The 23,908-nt window shown below is 39.0% G+C and overlaps 1 protein-coding gene and 1 long non-coding RNA gene across 2 annotated transcripts in view; one reads left to right on the forward strand and one right to left on the reverse strand.

The window, feature by feature from the left end:
- LOC125483126 overlaps positions 1-6,481 on the forward strand; it is a 61,293-nt gene extending 54,812 nt beyond the window's left edge. The window contains exon 3 of the long non-coding RNA XR_007262096.1: positions 6,328-6,481. This is a non-coding gene — a long non-coding RNA (uncharacterized LOC125483126). The remainder of the gene's footprint in view (positions 1-6,327) is intronic.
- A 155-nt stretch (positions 6,482-6,636) lies between these two features.
- The window catches only part of myoz2b (myozenin 2b), a 28,157-nt gene continuing 10,885 nt past the window's right edge, over positions 6,637-23,908 (reverse strand). The window contains exons 2-5 of the mRNA XM_048596862.1: positions 23,270-23,436; positions 22,176-22,329; positions 20,732-20,915; positions 6,637-6,941 (exon numbers count right to left, since the gene is read on the reverse strand). Coding sequence (XP_048452819.1) covers positions 6,707-6,941; positions 20,732-20,915; positions 22,176-22,329; positions 23,270-23,436 — 740 coding nt within the window. The 3' untranslated portion in view covers positions 6,637-6,706. The remainder of the gene's footprint in view (positions 6,942-20,731; positions 20,916-22,175; positions 22,330-23,269; positions 23,437-23,908) is intronic.

A 23,908-nucleotide genomic window follows, 5' to 3' on the forward strand; every position in this document is an offset into this window, starting at 1 on the left:
GATGAACCCCTGTCTGATGTGGAAGGTTTGTTTGGTGCCTTGGATGGAGGTGAGGGGGGAGGTAGAGGCAGGTGTAGCACTTCCTGCGGTTGCAGGGAAAAGTGCCGGGGGTGTTGGGGCTGGTAGGGAGTATGGAGCGGACAAGAGAGTCACAGAGAGAGTGGTCCCTCCGGAAGGCAAATAGGGGTGGGGAGGGAAATATATCCTCGGTAGTGGGGTCGGATTGTAGGTGGCAGAAGTGGCGGAGAATGATACGTTGGATGCGGAGGTTGGTGGGGTGATATGGAGGACAAAAGGGATTCTGTCTTTGTTTTGGTTGGGGGGAGGGGATGTGAGGACAGAGGTGCGGGAAATGCAAGAGATGCGGTTGAGGGCATTTTCGACCACTGAAGGTGGTAAGTTGCAGTCCTTGAAATAGGAGGACATCTGGGATGTGCGAGAGTGGAACACCCCATCTTGGGGAGCAGACGTGGCGGAGGCGGAGGAATTGGGAGTAGAGGATCGCATTCTTTCAGGAAGGTGGGTGAGAGGTGGTGTAATCTAAGTAGCTGTGGAAGTTGGTGGGCTTGAAATAGATGTCAGTTTCGAGGAGGTCACCAGAGATGGAGGTACAGAGGTCCAGGAAGGAGAGGGAGGTATCGAAGATGGTCCAGGGGAATTTGAGGTTGGGGTGAAAGGTGTTAGTAAAGTTGATGAACTGTTCAAGCTCCTCATGGGAGCACGAGGCAGTTCCAATACAGTCATCAGTGTAGCGGAGGAAGAGGTGGGGGATAGTGCCAGTGTAGCAGCGGAAGAGGGACTGTTCCACGTATCCTACGAAGAGGCAGGCATAGCTTTGGCCCATGCAGGTGCCCATGGCCACCCCCTTAGTCTGTAGGAAGTAGGAGGAGTTAAAGGAGAAGTTGTTAAGGGTAAGGACGAGTTCATTAAGCAGATGAGGGTGTTGGTGGAGGGGGATTGGTTGGGCCTGCGGGAGAGGAAGGAGCGGAGGGCTTTTAGGCCATCTGGGCATAGGATGCAGGTGTACAGGGATTGGATGTCCATAGTGAAGATGAGGTTTTGGGGGCCAGGGAATTGGAAGCCTTGGAGGAGGTGGAGTGCATGGGTGGTGTCCCAAACGTAGGTGGGAAATTCCTGGACTGGCGGGGAGGGAATAGAGCCAAATTAAGTGGAGATGAGTTCACTGGGGCAGGAGCAGGCAGAGACAATGGGTAGGCCGGGGCAGTCAGGTTTATGGATTTTAGGAAGGAGATAGAAACGGGTGGTGTGTGGCTGGGGCATGATGAGGTTGGAGGCTGTGGGTGGGAGGTCACCTGAGGTGATGAGGTTGTGAACGGTTTGAGAGGTGATGTTTTGGTGGTCAGGGGTGGGGTCATGATCAAGGGGGCAGTACGAGGAGGTGTCAGAGAGTTGGCGCCTGGCCTCGGCGATGTAAAGATCAGTGTACCATACCACTACTGTGCCTCCCTTATCTGCAGGTTTGATAGTGAGGTTAGGGTTGGAGTGGAGAGAGCGGAGGGCTGTGTGTTCCGTGGAGGAGAGGTTGGAGTGAGCGAGAGGGGTGACGAGGTTGAGGCGGTCCATGTCATGACGGTAGTTGGAGATGCAGAGGTCGGGTATTTGTGTTGAGTAGAAATATGGAGTCATAAAGTTGTATCGCATGGAAACAGACCCTTTGGTCCAACTCGTCCATGCTGACCAGATATCCAAAATTAATCTAGTCTCATTTGCGAGTATTTGATCTATATCCTTCTAAGCCCTTCCTATTCATGTACCTATCCAGATGCCTTTCAAATGTTGTAATTGTACCAGGCCCCACCACTTCCTCTGGCAGCCCATTCCATACACATACCACCTTCTGTGTGAAAAAGTTGCCCCTCAGGTCCCTTTTATGTCTTTTCCCTCTCACGGTAAACCTATGCCCTCTCGTTTTGGACTCCCCTACCCTGGGAAAAAGACCTTGGCTATTCACCCTATCCATGCCCCTCATGATTTTATAAACCTCCATAAGGTCACCCCTCAACCTCCGATGCTCCAGGGAAAATAGCCCTGGACTATTCAGCATCTCCCCATAGATCAAACCCGCCAACCCTGGCAACATCTTTTCTGAACCGTTTAAAGTTTCACAACATCCTTCCTATAGCAAAGTGTCTAGAATTGATCGTAGTATTCCAAAAGTGGCTTAATCACTGTCCTGTACAGCTGCAACATGACCTCCCAACTCCTATACTCAATACACTGTGAAATTTAGTGATCCATGCAGGGTTGTTAGGAAGTTTAGTAAGCTGACATATCTGATAGTTAATTTGATTATAGGAAAAAGAATCAGTTTTGTCATATAAACAATTTCAAACAGTATCATCACAGGGAACAGGAAAAGAAGGAACAAGTGTGTCAGGTGGTAATAGTAGTGGAGAATGACGGAGACAGTAAGCCTTAGCTAGACAAAGTGGCAAACAGTTCTTGAAGCAAACCTCTTACAATCTGATTAGCCAACACAAAAATACAGGGACAGTGAGACAATGAGTTCTTATATTTCAAGGAAGGACAACAGGAAGATCTTGTAAGATTATCTAGGAAGTACAAGGTAATCTTTAGAGCTATGGAGGTATGATGCTAACTCGGCAGGATATGGACGTAAGAGAGTCAGTAATGGGAAAACAGCATTCTTATAAGTTGAGCCCCTAAAAAAGAAGCTCAGGTGGAAACAGATTCAAAACTTGCTGGAAAATCAATTGTTAAAACCCAGCTGCTGGTGTCAGATAGATAAAGTGCCAAGTGAAGAGATAAGGTTGGCAGGTGGGAAGGATGCCAAATGGAAAGAGGATACAGTGCCATAGGTTAGGGTAGCAGGTGAATTCTCTGATTTAAATGGATACTTTTGGAGGGTTCCAAGTGTAGGAGGATTGCCCAGTGGAATCTTCTGTTTCCTGGCAATTCCTTCCAAGTCTGCTGTGTTAGGGATTCTGCAGGGTCCCCATGCACAACTTACATCTACACTTTAGAAACAATTATCTGGCCATTGGGAAATCCAGGCCAATGGCACACAAACCATTGTACTAAAACACTGAGATGTTGAGGAGCCAATTTTACTCAAATAAACATGTCACATTATTTAACCACCAAATACAGAGTTCTAGCAATGATGGCCTAATCTCCTTTGATTAAATACTTTTAGATAATCTACTTGTTTATGAACTTGAAAAAAAATACATTTACAGACTGATTCATTTATGCTGAATGATAAAGGAGCTGTGGCTGTGTTATCAACATAGTGAAATAGCATTTTATATATGTTCTTGTGTGGATATTAGTATTGATTTTTAAAAATTCATGAGAAATATATGTGGAAGTTTGATTTTTCCAATTACATTTGGAGGCTTTTGGCATTTCTTTAGTAACTGTTTTGTTATGCATTCTTTCAGGAATTTCATCTTCTCCATACATGCATGAAAGAGCACCAGAACCAGTCACTTTGCAACATCTATGTTTTAGTTTTCATTGGGAGTTATAATTGCTATTTTGCATGACCAAATGATTATCTAGCAATACTTTTTAATGGTGAGAAGGGTCTGGAATACATGGAATATTTCCAAAATGCATACTATACAGAAAAGAAATTTCCAAAACATTATTTCAATTATGTGCAACAATCCCATTGTATCTGCTACAGGTAGATCAGATACGTCAAGTTTCTTTCTGCAGCAGTGTGAAGATTTGAAAATACTTGAAGAAAACATCCCAGCTTGGTGGACAATTAAAGTTTTTACTGCAAGTTTGATATTACATTTAATTTGAGCATAAAATGACCCAGAAGCTCAGGCCTAACTGTGTTGCCTTTAAGAGATAGTGAGAACTGCAGATGCTGGAGAATCTGAGATAACAAGGTGTAGAGCTGGATGAACACAGCAGGCCAAGCAGCATCAGAGGAGCAGGAAGGGTTTCTGAAGAAGGGTCTAGACCCGAAACATCAGCTTTCCTGCTCCTCTGATGCTGCTTGGCCTGCTGTGTTCATCCAGCTCCATACCTTGTTATCTCTGTTGCCTTTAAGATGGGTTTGTGGTTTTTGAGGATAAGGCCACTGAACAACAACTTGCAAGTCCATCACAAACAAGTCTAGCATACATGAATGGCAGACAAAATGGTAAGACAAAAACTTTCCAACGTTAGGCTTAATATGGTCTCAAAAAGAAAATGATCTGAATTAGTCAACAAAAAGCTTGGAAAAAGCAAGTTGGACTAAGTACTGGTGACAAAAGCAATTAGAACAGCAATTAACCCAATCAAAATGTGACCAAACCAAGGATATTCATTGGGGGGAAAAAGTCAGAGGTTACAATCTGATAATTATTCTTCAAGTAACGATCTTCAATATATTTTAAAAGTCTGCTTCGGTATCATTGTCAAAAATAACACAAAAGTGCTGACTGGGGCACTGATGTTTTCTGTGAGTCAAGGATGTTTGGCATTGCTGCAAATGAGATATGCAACACTTCACACAGATCCAGGGAATGAAAATTGTTTAAACTGTGCTATAACATTAGCTTCACTCATGTATGACCTCTTCATCTATGTGCTAAGTTAATGCACCAGGATTTAAAGCTGCGCTCCAGCATTTAAATTTTAGAGCTAAGCTGATAGTTTAGAAAGAATTAAGGGAGCACTGTTGTTGAAAATATCATTCTTTGGATGGGATGTTAAACTGAATTGTGTTTGCTGATTCAAGAGAATGCCATGATACTATTCAAAGAACAGTGAAAAGTTCTTTCAGTGATCTGGCTAAAATTGCTCCTTCAATTAACATCACCAAAAGTGGCTCAGTTGGTTATGTTCGCAGGATCTTGCTGTGAATAGAATAACTCTCATGTTTTTGAACATAGCAACAATGATACACTTCAAAATAGTTTATTACATATAAAGCATTTTAAGAACTTAAGATTTGTAATAAGGTGCAAAATGCATTTTTTTCAACCAACCACAATACCCATAAATAACCTTTAGACGTCAACTAAGTTTAATCAGATGATGGATGCTACAGTTAATAAACCATTCAAAATTGCTGTTGAAAGCTGTGCAGTAACTATATAATCTGCAAATCTTCACTGCCAGTGGCAAAATGAGGAAGGTCATTTATCTGCAGCAGAAATATAGTATTCTAATGTCAGTAATAGTAATTCGCTGGAAATCAGTGATGTTTCTTTGGAGGATGCCTCTGATGGACTGAAGTAATTGTACTGGTCGGCCAATATTGATTCAAGATCTAATTGCACTACACTTTGTTGCACACCAAAGGGTCTCACCTCTTTACTGCAGTATCAAGTCAGATTCTAACTCTCTATGCTACTGTTTTAATGTCAGTGCAAAGCAAAGCATCTTTTAACTGATGCTGTAGTAGAGTTGTTGTATCCACACAACCCGAGAATTTTACTAGCTGCTTTCTTGAATGGTGACAGTAGCATCACAGATCAATAATAATTTCTGTTCTTATTTTGTTACATTGCATCATTTATTTTTGTTAATATTATAGCATTCCACTGTGTTGTGAAAAGATTATAGTTGGGACAGCAATTTGTTATCATTCCATATCCTGTGACAAGTCTTGAAATATTCACACTCCAATATAACTTTAGCTGCTTCTCATCATTGTTCAAAGCATATCACTGACTAAAATTAATGCTAAGCTGAAAGGCAGGGCAATCTGCTAAAACTTCCAGTATTTGCATAGATGTTTCTTTGAAATTCTAGCTAATTTGTCCTCTCATTGCACTTTAATATTAATCAACAGTATATTTTAAAGTAATGCTATTCTACCACGCCCAGTTAGACAAGAACCAGATATATTTCCAACTACCGTAGTTGCAATAACAACTGCTCAGTCAGTTAAGAAAGGGCTAACTCAGTTCATTGGCACTTAAACAAGAATATTGTGAGTCAACGGTTAGAAACCTATTGGAAAAAAGAATTGGATTGAAACTTTGTAAACATCTCCACTGCCTAATGAGGTCTTGAACCACAGAAATAAAACAATTTTGAGTTTAATCCTTGCACATAGCTAAAATTCCTCAGATGCGCTGAGAATGAGAGCACACCCCAAACAGCAACTGGAGTTGGGAAAGGAAAAGCAGTCATGGCTTGTATCCCTGTCCCTCTCCAGTGACCTCTATAACCATTTGACTGTGAATTTTGGATGAGAGCATCTTTGAACTTGTACGTGATTTACTTTAGAGTTCCTAACACTCATCATCAAACCTAATGTTAGTCACTTGATATCTGATTCCTGTCCATAGAATAAAATACCTGCTTTTGTTTCTGTTATGTGAAAATAAGATGATGAGACAAAAGAGAAGACGAAAGAAAAGGAGAAAGAGGAAGGTAGGGGAATATTTTCATTCTAGTTGACAGCTGAATGTCCTATGTTTTCTTTGGGATAAACAGTAAGTTTTTGCCAAAAGACACTGCATTGTTTAATAAATTTGCAAAAAATGAGACTACAAGATTACAAGATGTTTAATCAAAGTGCTTTACAGAGGTGTGGAGAAATTCTGACTTGACTAAAAATTGAGCATTGAGGTTTACATTTCTGTACATACAGTTTATAATTATTTGGACTATTGTTTGCTTGACATAAGTGTTGACATAAAGCTTTATTATCTATTTATATTGAAGAAAAATACCTTGTTTGTATAATCAAGAGCACAGTAATATTTTAAAGGTCATCTGTTTCAGGAATGGTTTCTTCCAAAGGCAGATCATCAAATATTATTGGAACGTTGTTAGATGTCCAACCTTGAGCAGTTCTGTTGAAGTTTGGCCGACCAGCAGTACCATCTTGGAAAACAGGCAACTTTAGCTCCGGTTCCAGTAATGCAAAATCCAGTCTTGGTAACTTGAAATTCATAATTTTGGAAGCTCTGTCAAAACCACCAAAAGGAGTTGCAACTCTGTAGATTTAGAAGTGAAAAGTCAGGAAGGCACTAACAAACTGAGTTATCCCTTGTTGCCTCTAATCTTGCTCTGATCTTCTTGAAACTGTAATACTGTAGCATTACTGGGCTGAACCTCCAAAGTCCTTATGTAACTTCTGATCACTTCTTTCCCATATTCCCCCTCTATTATGCTGTGAATCTAAGCTGAGTGACAATATGCTAAATGTGACAGCCATGCTTCAGTTCATAGGCTGCATTACAACAGTGACTACATTTCAAAAGTACTAATTGGTTGCAAAGTGCCTGCAAACATCTTGATGTCCTGAAATGCACCACTGAAAGGGCAAATATTTTCTTTTTTTTAGGCTACCTCTCTGAAATATCGTTAGTGTTCCAAATAAAACTTAGAGTTGATTCTCACCTTTTCGATTTTGAAGTTATGAAATGCAAATAGCGATAGATTTTTAATTTAAATTATTTTCACAAATTTGGAGGATACTTTTTGCTGACCCAGGACAAAATTTAATGTAGGTGACAGGGGCCTGGCTTATTGTACAACCAGTGAGAGCTCCACATTTTCACTTTCCAGGAAGGTCCACTGCGTTAAGCGGCCATCAGGCAGAGGCAGAAAGATGGCCAGACAACATTCCATCCAATTCACCTGCCCAGCCAATAAACACACCATGAGGAAGGGCATTAGATTCTGCCCTTTGACTTTGCACAACTAATTTGCTTTGATATTGGTATGGTGAGTATTTCATTTTGGAATGTAACAATATCTGTTTGGAAGTATAGGTTTGATAGAGAATTAAATATAACTAAATAGGGCAGAAACACATAGTTATTAACATTTAAAGATAAAGAAACATGTAGTAATTAAACATGAATAACCCTATTGCAGCTATCAAGAATAGGATATATAAAAAAGGGATGACACATATATTCTATTACTTAAATTAGTTTTCAACAATAAAAACATAAATAATAGTTTAATCACGTAAAAAAGAAAGGCCTGGAAAGATACAATCAGACATGAAAGTAAAATATTAATTTCCGTAAGAAATACAGGAACGATTCAACAGATAAGGATAGCAAGGATCCTGATCACATAAATACTGTTAAAAACCAGGATGAAACAACACTCATAAAAACAGAGAAATTAAAATATTTACTGATAAATCTTTAAATAAGTATTTTTTTAAGATTGCTTTCCTTTCCCCTTTATTTTATCAATATTCAGATACAAAAATGAAACCTCTTTACTGAAAAACATTTAAAGAAGGATTCTTTTAAGAATAAAAGAATAAAGAAGAGATAGAAGAAGGGTGAAAAAAATGACTAAATAAAAATTCACAAATTCATAAAGGAATTATCACTGAATAACTAAGGATTAATACAATAAATTTCAAAACAGTTGTACAGAAGTGTGAATGGACTTAACATTAACTCTGCTTTCTCTCCATAGATGCTGCCAGACCTGCTGAGTTTCTCCAGCAATTTCTGTTTTTGTTTCACATTAATTAAGTTACTTAAACAAGTCATGCATCAGGTAACCAGGTATGAGCACTACAACATTGGACATATTGCTTATTGCATGCTGCCTTTTACTGGCAATACTAGAACTAGCAAAATACTTGAGCTGCTTACATGGAGAACCATGGAAAATTTTGAATTTGTCAGGCTATTTAAAGTAGTTACAAAAAGGCAGAAAAAAAATCACCATTCATCAGTTTAATAGTGTATCACTGCAGACTTCCAACAATATGGTCTGCATTCAAATTCTATTTTTGTCAGATATTTGCATTCAAGCTTTCCCTCAGGAATGAATTTTGCCAGGCAGAGACACATCATTCCACAGAAAGATAGAAGAAAATAGCATAAAATTGGAAAGGAAGTTTCTATTTCATCTAAATCTCTTTTTATCGTGAAAGTGAAATGGACAGCATTTTTGGAGATGAAATTAATGTGAATTTTCCGAAGCTCCACTGCAAAAAATTGTAGGAGTCCAATTTGATTTGGGGAGAATAGGAAAAGGCAACATAATGAGCCACAAAGCAGGATCTCTTTAAAAAAAGTTGTCAAAACTTTGCTGATATGTTTGATTATATATTGATCATGAAGATAAACAGTAAATGTACGTATAAATATATAGTAAAAATTGTATGTACATATGCTACTTTTTTTCTTAGATATTCCACAGTTCTGGTGTAACACTGATAAATGTGGCTCTTGGGTGTTGTACTTGTGTATTTTGAACATTATATTTTTTCCCAAGGCCAACCTTCTGATTTAACACAGTAATGAAACTATTTTTATGCTACTGAAAAATATGATAATTCTTAAAACATCTCCAAAAGATCTACCATTCATGTAATCCAGGATTGCTGTTCTGAGAGGTGACAATTTTATCTAAAGTTGTGATCGCTTCCAAGTGCTTGGTAGCCAAGTAAAATTTTTCCCCTTGTTTTTATTGTGTTCTTTGATATGTATCTGATTTTTCTAAAATACTGACCTAAGTTTGAAATAACAGTAAAATGTTTAGAAAACTTTTATAGTGCTATTGGAAAGATGTCAGTCCAGTAATATTTTTAAAGGCAAAGTATCAAATCTTTTGTTTTTGGAAATGGTGAATTTGGAGGGAGGAAGGGTATTTGATTGTGCCACTTCTGCCAGAATTAAGTTCTGCACAGGAAGGCCCATCATTGACCATGTAGGAGCAAATTACTGCAGATGCTGGAATCTGTACTGAAAACAACAAGTGCTGGAGGTCACAGCAGGTCAAGCAGCATCCATGGAGAGAGCAGGTTAACATTTTGAATCTAGATGACTCTTCATCAGAGCTTGCTGTCTCTCCATGGATGCTGCCTGACCCGCTGTGATCTCCAGTATTCGTTGCTTCCATCATTGACCATCTTGTTCTGCTGCCAATTGAGCCTCTTAAATGGTTAAATGAGAATGATATAAAGGTGTTAGCCTGTAACCGCAAGGATTAACCCAATTGCAGACGGTTTTGTCACAACGTGCTGTTCATGACTCTGCTACCCTGCAGGAAACCTGTCTCCTTGAGAAGGGAGTGTCCCTTGATCAAAGGCAACACCTGATCAAGACATTAGACTTTGTGTGGGAGTGGAGTGTGCCCACAGGCAACCCTGGCATCTTGGATCCAACTGGTCTCAACACTACCTGATGTGTGTAGTCAGCTGGCCTTCCCTGAAAGAGACAACACAGGTCTTTCACAAACTCTCCAGTCAGCAGGCAAGAGAGACCGGTTGACTTGAAGATTCTCCCCAAAGAGACAATTTAACTATTCATGAGATATTTATGTCCAAAATTCTTTCCATAATTTCTATTCATAAAAAGTTTGTACTTCTTTACACAACTAATGTCATTTTTAACTGTTAATCCTGCCTTCAAGTCACAATAAGAAGGCACAATTTATCCTTGTTCTATAACATTTCCAATTGGTATGCTGAATTGGTTTCTGTTAGCAATGAAGAGTACCGTTAGTGGTGTGCTGGATATATTTGAACTGAAGACATTCCACTGACACTGAATATCTGCCCTCTGGTAAAGAGAAAACACTTTCCAAGATAAGATATTCTGAGGAAGGGTCACCGGACCCAAACCATTAACTCTGTTTTTCCCTTCACAGATGCTGCCAGACCTGCTGAGCTTCTCCAGCAACTTTGTTTTTGTTCCAAGATAAGACTTTTAACATGTGTTTTACACTTTGTAATATTTCCATATTGTATTTGAGACACTTCATTAACTTGCATTGTAATTAAACTATACAGATCAATTTAAGTCTTAAAAAACTGTTATAATATTTTGTTTTCAAGAAACTAAAGTCTCCTATTATTTCACAAGCTATTAATATGAATTAACCAACACATATTTTCTGAGCTGACCTCACCTCATTATTACATTTATGAATTCCCGCAGCTTCCAAATTCTGTTTGCAAATCATATTTCAGAATTATAAACTGTAACATTAACCCATATGTTTCAAATAACATTAGTTTATTTACATAGTTTAAGTTCTGTTTCCTATTTGATATTTTACTTTTAGTGAACATTACTCACATTGATCACCTGCATGAAATGTACTTTGTCAACATTGCACTGAAAATTTCCAGAGACAAACTACATTACCTGGCTTCATGGTGAGAGTGAAGAGTGGGGAATCATGATTGGCTGAGTGCCTTATTTGAACATCACTATTTATAAGAACCTATTTTACTGCAGCAGTACTGCATTGCTGCAAAAGAATGAAATACTTTTCTAATGTTTCTCTGTGTGTTTCAATTTTAAGCTTATTAACTATGATAGGGTATGTATTTTTAAAGGTTGATGTAGAAGAATATTTGTGGCTAATTGTCTTGCTTTACTCTAACCCACATAGGAATGACTTCAGTGAAACATGAACATTGTGAGACTACAAGGTGCAGAGCTGGATGAACACAGCAGGCCAAGCAGCATCATAGGAGCAAAAAGGCTGACGTTTCGGGCCTCGACCCTCCTACGATGCTGCTTGGCCTGCTGTGTTCATCCAGCTCTGCACCTTGTTGTCTCGGATTCTCCAGCATCTGCAGTTCCTACTATCTCTGATTCAACATTGTGAGACTACTTGTTCAAGTAGCAGACTAATTGTTCAATGCTAAATAGTTTCCTTGTGGATGCATCAAAAGCAGCTGGAACAGAAACCTATGATTAAATCATATTTCATCTGCTTTAACTTGAGTATTTCTGACATTCCTCAAAAAAACCCACTATTAATATCTGATAGAGTTACCATTGAAGAGAAACAGAACTGGACTTGCCATGTAAATACTTTGGCCACAAGAGCAGGGCAGAAGCTCAGAATCTTACAGCATGCATCTCCTGACTAACCAAAGCCTGTCTACAAAGTACAAGTCAGGAGTATGATGGAATACTCCTCACTTGCGAAGATGAGTGCAACTTCAACAATAGTTAAGAAGCTCGACCTCATCTAGGGCAGAGCAACCTGTTTGATTGGCACTTCACCCACATTCACCACCGATGCCCAGTAGTAGCAGTAGGTGCTTTCTACAAGACGTATGGCAGAATTTCACCAACGTTCATCAGACAGTACCTTTTAAATCCACAATCACTATGATTTAGAAAGACAAGAGCAACAGATGCAGGGGAAACACCACCAACTGTAAGGTCCTCTCTAGGCTTCAAACCATCCCATTTGGAAATATATCGCCATTGCTTCAATGTTTCTGGGTCAAAATCCTGAAACTCTCCCTAACAGCATTGTGGGCCTAGCAACAGCAAAAGGAATGCAGCATTTCAAGAAGGCTACTCATCACCATCTTCTCAAACGCAACTAGGGATGGACAATAAACACTGGTCCAGCCAGTGACATCAATATTCCATACTGAATTTTAAAAAAAATTGACCATGATGTGAAAACTAATGATGGAAGTTACAGTCTGTGGATTCGAAATTTTGATAGTTGCTTTACACTCATTTATATTTCCATGATGTGTGCTGCAATGATCCATGTTACAGGAAATTATATAAAGCCATTACATGGTAATGTTAATAGGTGTTCTAGCAGAATACTTAAATTATTTCCTTTCATTAGGAAATAGCTGTGAGCTTCAATAATGGGGATGCATTACTGAAAGTTTCCCAAAGGACATTCCAAATGTAATTGTTAGTTAAATTAGATGTTGAAAGTTTCTTATGAAGAAGTCCAAGCCATGGTGTTGCAAATGTGATAAATAACAAAAGTCTCTTTCATTCATTTTATAAAATCCAATAAAACAGCCTCCTCAATATGTTTATAAAGCAGCAGCAACATGTTTTCATTTGTGAGGCTAATTTCAATTCGGTTTGGAAGTAATTGTTTTTTTTTTAAAGTGGGATCATTATTAGTTACAAGAGCATGACAGGCAGCTTTCTCTGCAAACCACCCACATGGAATGTAACATTTTCCTTTTAGTATTAGCATACCACTCATTCAGAATCCAGCCTTGAAAACCACAGTTTATCACCTGAAGAAACAATAAATCATGCTTTTGTATAGCAAGTATGTGATTATTCAGATATGTTGCTCCAAAAATTGGAATCACTTTGTTCTCAGCTTACTACAATAACAGAGACTTAGATTCATACAGCACCTCCAATGGAATAATTTTTATTCTCATCACCCCTCTATTACCTTAGTGTTCTAAGGCTATTTATGCAAATCCAGTCTTGAATGAGCTGCAATATTAGAGGAGATGATGGCCCAGTGGTATTATTGCTAGACCATTAATCCAGCGATCCTGGTAATGTCCTGGGCAGTTGGGTTAAAATTCTGCTGTGGTAATTCAATAAATACCTGGAATTCAGAGTCTAATGTTGGCATGAAACCTTTGTGGATTGTTTGACAACTATCTACTAATGTCTTTTAGGGAAGGAAACTGTTGTCCTTACCTGCTGTAGCCTACACATGAATCCAGACCCTCAAGAATGTCACTGACATTTAACTGCCCTTATAGCAATTAGGGATGGGTAATAAATGCTGGCATAGCCAGTGACATTCACATCCTGTGAATGAATTATAAAAAAAACCCTTCAGTTGAATACAGGGAACAGTGAAGTACCTTAGGTCCATGTTTCAAATTTGCATTCTTTCCACTGATTTTGTCATCAGTCATCCCTACCCCTTAACTCTAACCACCGTCTGACCCCTGATGAGCTCTGTTGTAATCAGCAGTGTTTTAATCTTATCGCAGCTACTAGTTATCAAGTGGAGTCTCTTTTCTCTAGATGTCAAAGTAAACAACAAAGGGTAGATATATTGAGTTGAATTTTCCCCTTTTGAGTAAAGAATTTTGTCAATTGAGGTCTACAGTGCCACACTGCCATGGCTCACAGAGACTATGGAGCTCTACATGAAATCATGAGGTATAGGAGGCAGAAATCCTCAGGACAATGGGATCTTATAGTGTTCACGCCACTGGCACCATTTTTCAGATGCTGCACATCAAGAATTGTCCCACATACTGCGATATTTGAACATCATCACTAAAGGATATGGCCCAGTAAAGGAAACTGGCAACACCCTTCACTGACAGGGACCTGGAGGTACTGATGGATAGAGTTGATGGAGAAGAAGCAGTGCATTATCCTGCAACAGCTAAATGAAGCCATGCCATTATTCACACTCAGCCTGGACCAAGAAAGTAGCCTGTGAGTGTGTTGTGTACCAGGTAAAACATAATGCCAAATAGAGCAAGAAGAAAGTGAATGATCTAAGCTGTACAAGGTTAAGTGTTACCATTTTCTCTCTGCTACCTCATACTCACAGGACCTAACATAGCCACTGCACATGCATCTCACCAAAGCTTATGGATTACAATTCTCACCACTGTATGTATCATATTCCCTAATGGCTCTCACACCACCTCATCCTCCCAAACTACTAACCGTTCCTCCCCTCTGCACTGTCTACACATTCACCAAGAACACCTCAGCACTTCTCCTGCTTGAGCATTATTACAGCTCTTCCATCTACTTCCCTCATACTCATTCATAGCCTTTGTGTCATAGCGGAAAAATTTCATAATGCACAACAAAGTGAGGGAGTGAAGACTGGTGGCAAGCAGTGGACCTATAGCTCCTCACAACATATGAGCAACCAGCCTGATAAACTGCATGTTGCTGTGCTGCACTGCTCTCCGATTATAACCAACATTAACTTATTCCTAACATTTTTTTGATCCTTCCTACACAACTAATTCCCTGCAGAGGCCAGTGCCAGAAACCCACAGCACCTTCTCCCACCTCTCAAAAGGAGGGTACTGAACCCACCGAGGATGTACTAGGAAGGCTTTCATCTGCACCCTTCACTACTGCAGAGATTTTCACCTTGGTGATTACTTTATCTCGAGTAGAATTGGGAGCACACTTTGGTGAGCATATCACTGAAATCTTTCCACAACTGGTTGAAGAAGATACGCCTCAGAGCCGTAGCAGTCAGAGGACTGACACCAGACAGCAGGCATCTGCTCAGCTGCAGTCAGAAGATGATCCCATCGTCTTGGCCATTAATGGATTTGTGGTAATAGATAAACAGGAAGAGAAGGCAAGTTTACCAGAAGCAGTCAGTAAACCAGATCAAAGGATGGAGGTGACCATCAATGTTATCAGTACCATGTTGCCTCTGGCATGCTTGTATCTGGCTGTCTCCAGTGGTAGTGGACCAGGTCCACCATAGGCTTTGGTGGAAGCTCAGCACAGTTGTATCTTCATTCTGCAACAGTTTGAGGGTTTCGTAAAGGTATTATCAGGCATATTTGGTGTGGGTGGTCCTTGTCTCTGAGCTGCCATCCTAATATTGGTCGAGGACCTTGGGAAGAACACAAGAACCCAAGTTGTGTAATAGATAATGATGGCAGCTCCCAGGGTGTCTAGGAAAGACCTCTAACATTTGATGTTAGTATCTGGATTGATCTAATTGGAATATTGGACCTGGAGTGGAAGACTTTTCTGTTGATGAACTCAGCACATTAATGATAGGGCACTGTCAAAGTCATGTGGATGCAGTCTTTAGTGCCCTGCACCTGGGCAAAGCCATTGATAGTACACCTCTTCCGTGGCAGGTTAAAGCACATTACTCATATTTTTTGTGCCTTAGTCCCACATTCCTCTGATACTTACCAATTATTAATAATATTTGTTATCTTATGATGTGAGGAATATAAATTCAATAAGTTCCCTAAAACAGACATGAGAATCCCTGAGATTTCACTGGAGGCAAAATGCTGACTCTTTTGAACAATCTCTACATCAAGTCATTGCTAATCGTAAATGTCACTGGCTATGTGCAGCAGCATCTGAAGACTAACATTGTGACTGGATAGCATCACATAAAGCTAGTCTACATATTTTAAGGGGGAAATGCAATGCAGCAGTAACAGCAGCACGGAAACATGGTTAAGATTTGACCAGGAAAAGAATAAAGAAAGGCACAACAGAGGAGTGCACAAACACATATAAGTCTATGGGGTGAATTTGCATTTGCGGATTTGTAATTGCAGATACATTCTATTTTGTTCAAAAAGCACACAATTTGTAGACAGTTAATGTGGCATTGTATAAACTCCTACTTTGGAAATAAAACCAGTCTGACTCCAAATTGATACACAGCCAGATTCTAAACAAGGCCTCACACCTATAGTCTGACCTGGGATGTCACCTCTGGTATACTGAGGGAACTGATAAAACCTTTAGTTATCTCAGGGTAGTGACTTAAAAGAAATTCTGGGATTTGCACGCTAATCCTTTCTAACTGAATAAAGATTTAACAGCCATCTTAGGTTTGTTCAACACATTTGCATCAGTTCTATGACCCTTTGATCTTTTGCTCATAAATTCTGTGTCTGATGCCACCTCTCTCACTAACACCTGAAGAAGGAGTGAGACTCCAAAAGCTTGTGTTTTCAAATAAACCTGTTGGGCTATAACCTGGTGTCATGTGATTTTTGACCTTGTCCATCCCAGTCCAACATCAGCGTCTCCACAACATGGATAGTGTACAAGAGTCAAACTTTGAAGCAGCTTAATTTCATGTAGAGTATGTGGTTATGAGAGGATCTAGATGATTCCAGTTTATTTTTAATTTTGTATCATGGCTAGCTGATGTTGCGTGGTTAACTGTGCATCTCATTTTAGCTTGTATGAACGAGGGCTTCAGGCTGAATTAGAATGCTTGAAAATGACTCGGCAGATTAGGTAGCATTAGAATAAGGAGACACATAGAAATGGTCTGTGACAATTTTCCAGGCCTGTTGGGTAGAATCTTCTGTGCCCAAAGACAGTGAGTTAGAAAGCAGGAATGGTGCCTAATTAGGTAGGCTGGTAGCATACGCAGTCCCTCCACCCTCCCACCTCCTCCAGGATTATGTTCTAGGCAAGAGGGCCCATGGTGGAACTCCATGTCCTGTCACCAGTTGCGGCTCTTAGTGGTCAATTAAGGATCACTTAAAAGCCAATCATGGCAGGATTAACCCAAGTACCTTTTAATTGATTTAGAATTTTAGAATTGTTAGAATTTTTAGAATTAGATTTACTGTCACGTGTACTCAAGTATAGGAATACAGGAGTACAGTACAAAGCATACAAAGTCACCAGCCTCTGGTGCTATTTTGGTTACACACTTGATTACAAGTCAGAATTTAAAAAAAGCAGAAATAAAAGAAACAAAGCCAAAAGGAATGAGAAATGTCCAGATACTAAAGTCTTATGTTAGTCTCATCACTATGCAGGCACCCAGGCCAAGCCATAGCCTATGGTCTTGGGAGAAGCTGAGTGCTTGCTGCTCCTGACTCTACAACTTCCGATCCCCTCCTGCTGCTGCCACCACTGCTGCCTCACATTCTATAACCACCGGTGCCGCAACCGGGTCCTGGAACATGCTCAGGCAGGGCCTACTCACAGCCTCTGATCGCCGGATCCCAGAACATGTTTGAGCAGAGCCCATCACCAATGCCTCGCCAAAGCAAAAGGCTTTAAAGGAAAGAGGAAATAAAAAGAGAAAACAAAAAGAAAGATAAAGAAGAAAGAAAAGCTGACGGAAACAAACGAGCAGCATGACAGCACCGCTATTCCACCGCCATCTTGTGGAATCAACAAATCAACTGTTTTTGAAGCATGTTATATTCCTGATAGCTGTTACCCTGCAGAAACCTTACCATGGCAGGGAAGGTGCAGGATAGATATAGGTTGGTGGGTCCACTGCACAAAGGTAGTCAGTGTCTGATCAAAAGACTGAACATGAGACAGGGCAGCATGCACAAGTCTGTACCCACCCACTGCCCCCCCACCCCCCACCCACCCCAATTCATGATCTTCAACCCAAGAAACCTAAATTCCCCCCATATTTCCTCCACAATCCTTGGATTCCAGGGTTGCTTTTTGAGCAGCATCCATTCTTTCCTTCCAACAGCACAAGCTACTGATTGGCCATTGAACTTGTTGTGTGGGACTCCTGTACCCAAGGTCTTACTATCGGGGTAAGGTCTGACACTGGCCAGAAGAGACAGCACAGGTCTCTTGCTGGTTTTCTAACTGGCTGCTGAGACCATCAATGCCTCAACAAGATTCCACATTAACTCTATTTTACTCTTTTCGTATATGCTGCCATACCTGCTGAGCATTTTTTCCCAGCATTTTCTGCTTTTATTTCAGATTTTCAGCATCTGCAGTATTCTGCTTTATGTTAGAATATGTTTTCAGTTCAAATCAACAAAAACAGAAAATATCAGTTGTCGTGGAATATCACTCAGTGATTTGTGAAGGAATTTTGTCATTGAATATATCTTATTTGGGGAAAAGAATTTTTGTTTTGTTGAGACTGTTCATAAGTCTGTTTAAGCTGATCTTGAAGTAACTGAGAAAAAGACAGAATCATTTTGATTTGAATTTCATAATCAGCAGTAAAGTAAGAGGGGAAGGTTGTGCAGTGCTGTGCAAGAGATTGTATTACTGACTAGGTAATTAATAGAAAGTATTTCAACTTTGAATTGTCCTTCACCACAGATGGAAAATATTAACAGCTACATGTATGCTCTCAATTTATTTATTTTGTAAGTTACAAAATGTTCCAGTAAATTATAACACAGAGTTTTATCATCAAAGGAAACATTTAAATTTCCTGAGCATAAATAATTGTTGGAAAAGCTTTATCCCAGCATCTCCACATTTAAAATACGTAACAAAAATCCATATAGCAGATTAGTCTATTGACCTCATACAGTGTAACAAATTTACTGGAACTCACAATTGAAATCAATGGAACTGTGAACGGGTGATTCTATAATAAGGTCATTCACAATTAAGGAAAAGGAGAGAGAGGAAAGTGGAGTAAGAGTTACTGTAGAAAGTTGCAATTTTCAACTATGCCTTGCCTAATTTTCCCTTGAAAAATGATAATAGAGGAAAACGAGTTCGGGATGTTGGGCTCCCGTTTGACACCAGATTCAACTTTTAAGCAGATCTCTATCCAGAAAAGGCATTCAAAAAACGTATCGGGCTGTTTAATGATGCATATTACAGGATCCCATTGCTTGTTTTATGCACAAATGGATACCGCATGCACTGTGCATGTTTGTTCCAGGTGCTGAGCCACCATACCTGTGACCATTGGAGACTGATCCAAAAATAACCTGTTATTTTTGCAGGGGTTAGTCATGAGGGCCCACAAGAACAGGTGATAGTACTTTCTGCCCATCAGTTCAATTCAAATGCGCCTTAAATCTGAAGATAGTTCAGGTGTCCTGTCAGTGACTTGGGGCACATATTACAAACGCACGGCTGCCTTTGCCTGCAGTTTGAATCAATAAAAGCAATTCTACAGCTAAGGGAGACCATATTAATCTAGACCACTCTATTGTATATTCATTAAGATTAAAGGCATGCACAGATATTTAAAACCAATTTTATAGCAAAGTTACAAATTTTTAAAAATTTCATTTTAACAATAAAAATCTGCAGCTTACTTTTGTTTTGGAGAGGGCTATGGTTCATCCCAACAAAAGAAAAGTCAGTTATAAACTGATTGACTTTAAAAAGACCACCATTCCGCCTTAGTAATAATATGTTGCAGATGATCTAAACAAGCCAAGAGTGGAATTCTACCCTCATTGAAAGGAGGTTCCGTCTTCAAGTCTAAGCTTTTTGGGAAGGGAAGGATTGAGATCCTAGTGACTTTGTTGAAAAAATGACCTTACCACTCTCGTATCCTTCCATTATCTAGCGTATTGTAGCACTGGTGATGGATTGTGATCCTTAAGTATTAATTAGCCACTTAAGGATTTCATTAGGCCTAAGGTCCAGATAGACTGATGCCCAAATTACCCACCATCCATATTATGGGGATCAGGTCTGGACTTGCCGGAATAGCTACTCACCATTCATAATATATGTTCCACTCAGAAAACATGCTAGCCTTGAAAAAGATTAAGCAATAAAAATTGCAGATAAAAATAATATTTCCCTGGGTCAAGTTCAATTCCAGTTGCTGGGTTAATTCCCAATATTATTTCTGGCCTGGAGAGTGAGCTGGCCAATGCCAGGGAAGAAATATCCATGATGTTGAATGTTGGAAATTCTTCAAACATTTAAAAAAGAGCTAAAATTGAAATGCTACTAGTTTTAAATTAGGAATATGCGTAGAAACTTTCTTAATGATGTTTTGCATCAATAGATAGTCTAAGATATGGATTACCAGCCATTGTCCACCAGTTCTCCTTCTTTTAATGTCCGTATTTCCCCTCCAACTTTAATCCTCCACCTTTGCTCATCCCAACCTGCCTTTCTCTGCTTCTATACTTCAATTCTTCTTTACCAAGGTTTATAAGTAAGTCAGCTTGTACAACCTTAGGTTGCACTCCCCATCATCATTTTCACATGACAGGACAGGCCTGGCTGGGCACCTAAATTGATGGATGAGAAGGAAGTGATGGAAAGTTACGAAAAGCTGAAAACTTGATGGCGGGTCTTTCCATTCTATTTGATTGATGACGCTGCCTTGAACCCACCAAAAATAGATGGTTACTAGATGAAACACAAGGCCTCGACCATGAATCACATTCTTTTGATAGCCTGTTGTCATTCTTTACTGAGCTAATTAAAATGGCAGTTATGCTTACTAGTTATGGTGATAGTGGCAGCAATGACCAACAGGTTGTTAAATATTATGATACAGTTATGAAAAAATAACCCTTATAGAATACAAGACTACTCATCATATCCTCTGAATAAATGTGGTAATCAACATTATTTACCTGTTAAAAGTCTTGTACTGAGCCAGTTCTACCTTCGGTGTGAGTTCTGGCATTGTGGGATGTAAAGTTGAAAGAAGTTCTGGATCATCTGCAATAGCTTCCTCCCATGGAGTCTGATATGATTTTGGAACAGCTGTTGTATTAAATTTTTCAGGTGGAATTCCTTTCAGTGGTCCAGTATATCCTGTGCAGAAGGATTATGTCAAAATGCATGTCTAACATTTATTAATCATATCATGGTTGGCATGGATGTCCATGCAGAGTTGTAAAATTGTATTAACTCTTGCTGTTCCTCATAATGTAAACCCTAACATTTGCTGGGCTGTTGGGTTCTGACAGCAAGTGGAACCCTGTTGCTTCCTCAGTTGGAGAAGTGGAAAGTCAATGACAACAAATCAAGTGATGCCTCTTTCATATGCCCCTTATAATCTTACATGGGCTTCCCCTATCCTGGTGAGGGAGGCAATAGCCTAGTGGTGTTATCACTGGATTGCTAATTCAGAGACCCAAGTGATGTTCTGGGGAAGTGATTCAAATCTGACCACAGTAGATGATGGAATTTGAATTCAGTAAAAAAAAAAATTGGAATTAAGAGTCAAATGATAACTATGAATCCATTGTTGATTGTTGGGAAAAACCTATTTGACTTGCTAGAGTCCTTTAGGGAGGAAACAGCCATCCTTACCGGGTTTGGCCTACATGTGACTCCAGACCCACAGCAATGCGGTTGACTCTTAACTGTGCTCCCGGCAATTAGGGATGGGCAATAAATGCTGACCTAGCCAGCAACACCCTAATTCCTTGTATGAAAATAAAATATCCTTGATATCCTGTCTTTCAAATAAATCTTTCATTACTCTTTTTACCACTTTGTGATATTAAAGTTAAAAAAATTGGATTTTCTTTATATACAGTTGTCCCATTTCTGAGAAATCCTGTGATATACCAAGTTCCAGTTAAAACAACCACAACTGATGAAGGACTCCTGAAATAAATAGAATTAAATGCAGAGGAACAATTTAATATATTGGGAAAATATTTCAGTAATATGAAAACAGTGTACTGGCTTATAAAGTTCTCAACAGATTGTCTGGAGGCCATTAATATCAGAATACGGGATCAAGATAAAAAGATAATTCAATTATTATCCCTGAAACTAATCAGGAATATGTAATAGGCAGAGAAACACCTTATTACAGTAGCATGAGGACTTTTGAAAAGCAAGCGCTTTCAATGTTAAATTTTCATTTTCATTTTTTTTCATTTGATGCAAATATAACAACATGTATGAACCTTGCATTAGGTGGGATGACTGGTGAAAAGTCATGCCTATTTAACCTGGGTTTGACCCAGTGCTGTGTCATACATTTAAAATGTAGCAACTGAGCCATAGAAACTACAGTACAGTTATATGCGGTGTTGTCTCAACTATTATGTCTCTTACCTGGAGCAATCGAATCTGGATTTGGTGGAGTCCTTGGATCAGGTGTATTTGGAGGTGTTTTAGGGATGTTTTGTTGCCCACTTTGTAGTCCATTCCCTATGGCTTTGCAATTTTCTGTTCCATCGTCACAGTATGTTGTGGATGGTGCATAGCTCTAAAAAAGTTGCAGGATAACAAGGGTACATTTGTCATAGTGTACTGAGTATGGACTAATCTTTTAGTCAGAACATTTTTCAGACACCAATTGATATCAAATTTATTCAAAATAAATAACGTTTATTTAATAGCGATGATATAATCAAAATAGCTTGTATTAGTTTTTTTTGAATAATTATGGTAATGATCACATTTTCACAAGTTATTTTGGGGCTAATTTTTAATGAGTTAGTTTAGGCTAGAAATTTGAAACTAGAGAAACAAGTTTCTTGTCAGTGATCATTACCAGTTTCAAAGCAATTGCTAAAAGTCAGGATTAACTTTTACTGGTTATTTAGGTCCTTCTGTTGGAGTTTATAAAGAGGAATGAACATGAATTTTCATATTGTATGATTTATTTATTTTGTGGACAACATAATTTAAGAATTACAAACCAGCCAAAACTTCAGCATTAATTAAACTAATAGTCTTAATGACACAATCATATTTCAGGCAGTGCATCATTGTAATATATCTCATTGTAATATGTTTTGAATGTGACTTTGCATATGTTTTCATATTCCCATTCCTAAAGTGAGAGCATTTGAGCCCAACAGTAACTCGGTAGGTATAGTTTGCATGAGCAAATTTGTCTAATGGGGCTGAATTGGGCCTAATTTTGAAGTGGCAGAGCAAACAACATTAAAAAATTGTAGTTATTTCATCCTAGCATGTGCCTGATTCTGGAAAAACAACGTCTGCCCCAAGTGCCTTTCCAGTGTGCTAGATGAAAGCTCATTTGTGGGGCTGATACAGTTGATTCATAAATTAACCAGGATTTAAAAATCATGCAAAAAAAAGGTGCAATGATTTTATTGCTTTTTTGCAATCAACATATTTGATTCCGGTTTATTTATTGTTTCCTGTAGAATTACCCAACCTTGTCTTTGAATACATACGTTTATTTGTGAATTGACAGAGTTCTGGAATCCCTCAAATGTGTATTTGTCAGATCTTCTTTGGCGCTTTTTAAATAATCGGGCCCCTCTGTTGCTAAGAAGGGAAAGCTCTTCCAGCATTATGTCTTTGGGAACGCTGATCTTTTTTCCATAATCCACATCTAGTTCTGAAATATACCACAAACAATAACTTGAGATGAGAAATTTCCATTTCAATGCTCTTATATGTTAAAAATATTTTGTCTTAAATAAGTTACAGTGATCTTCTCAAGGAACAATGTTGACGGTATGAAATGTTATTTCTGTCTCATGTGCTTCATTTTTCTTTTTGGTTGGTAAGCAAATCATTATTTACGTTATAAACTGCGCTCAGCTCAGTAGACATGACAATGTTCTGAAGAAGGGTCACCAGACCCGAAATGTTAAATCTGATTTTTTCTTCACAGATGCTGCCAGACCTGCTGAGCTTTTCCAGCAACTTCTGATTTTGTTCGTGAAAATAATATTTGTGTCTGAATTACAATGCATACACACTTTTGAAAGTATGTTTGTAGTTTCATTAAACTGCTGCTTGCTCACTGTGCTTAAGTGTACATCAGTGTCAAATAATAGCCAAATGTAAGTCTATACCGATTCTAA

This window comes from Rhincodon typus, chromosome 1, assembly GCF_021869965.1.
Source record: "Rhincodon typus isolate 14 chromosome 1, sRhiTyp1.1, whole genome shotgun sequence".
NCBI lineage: Eukaryota > Metazoa > Chordata > Chondrichthyes > Orectolobiformes > Rhincodontidae > Rhincodon > Rhincodon typus.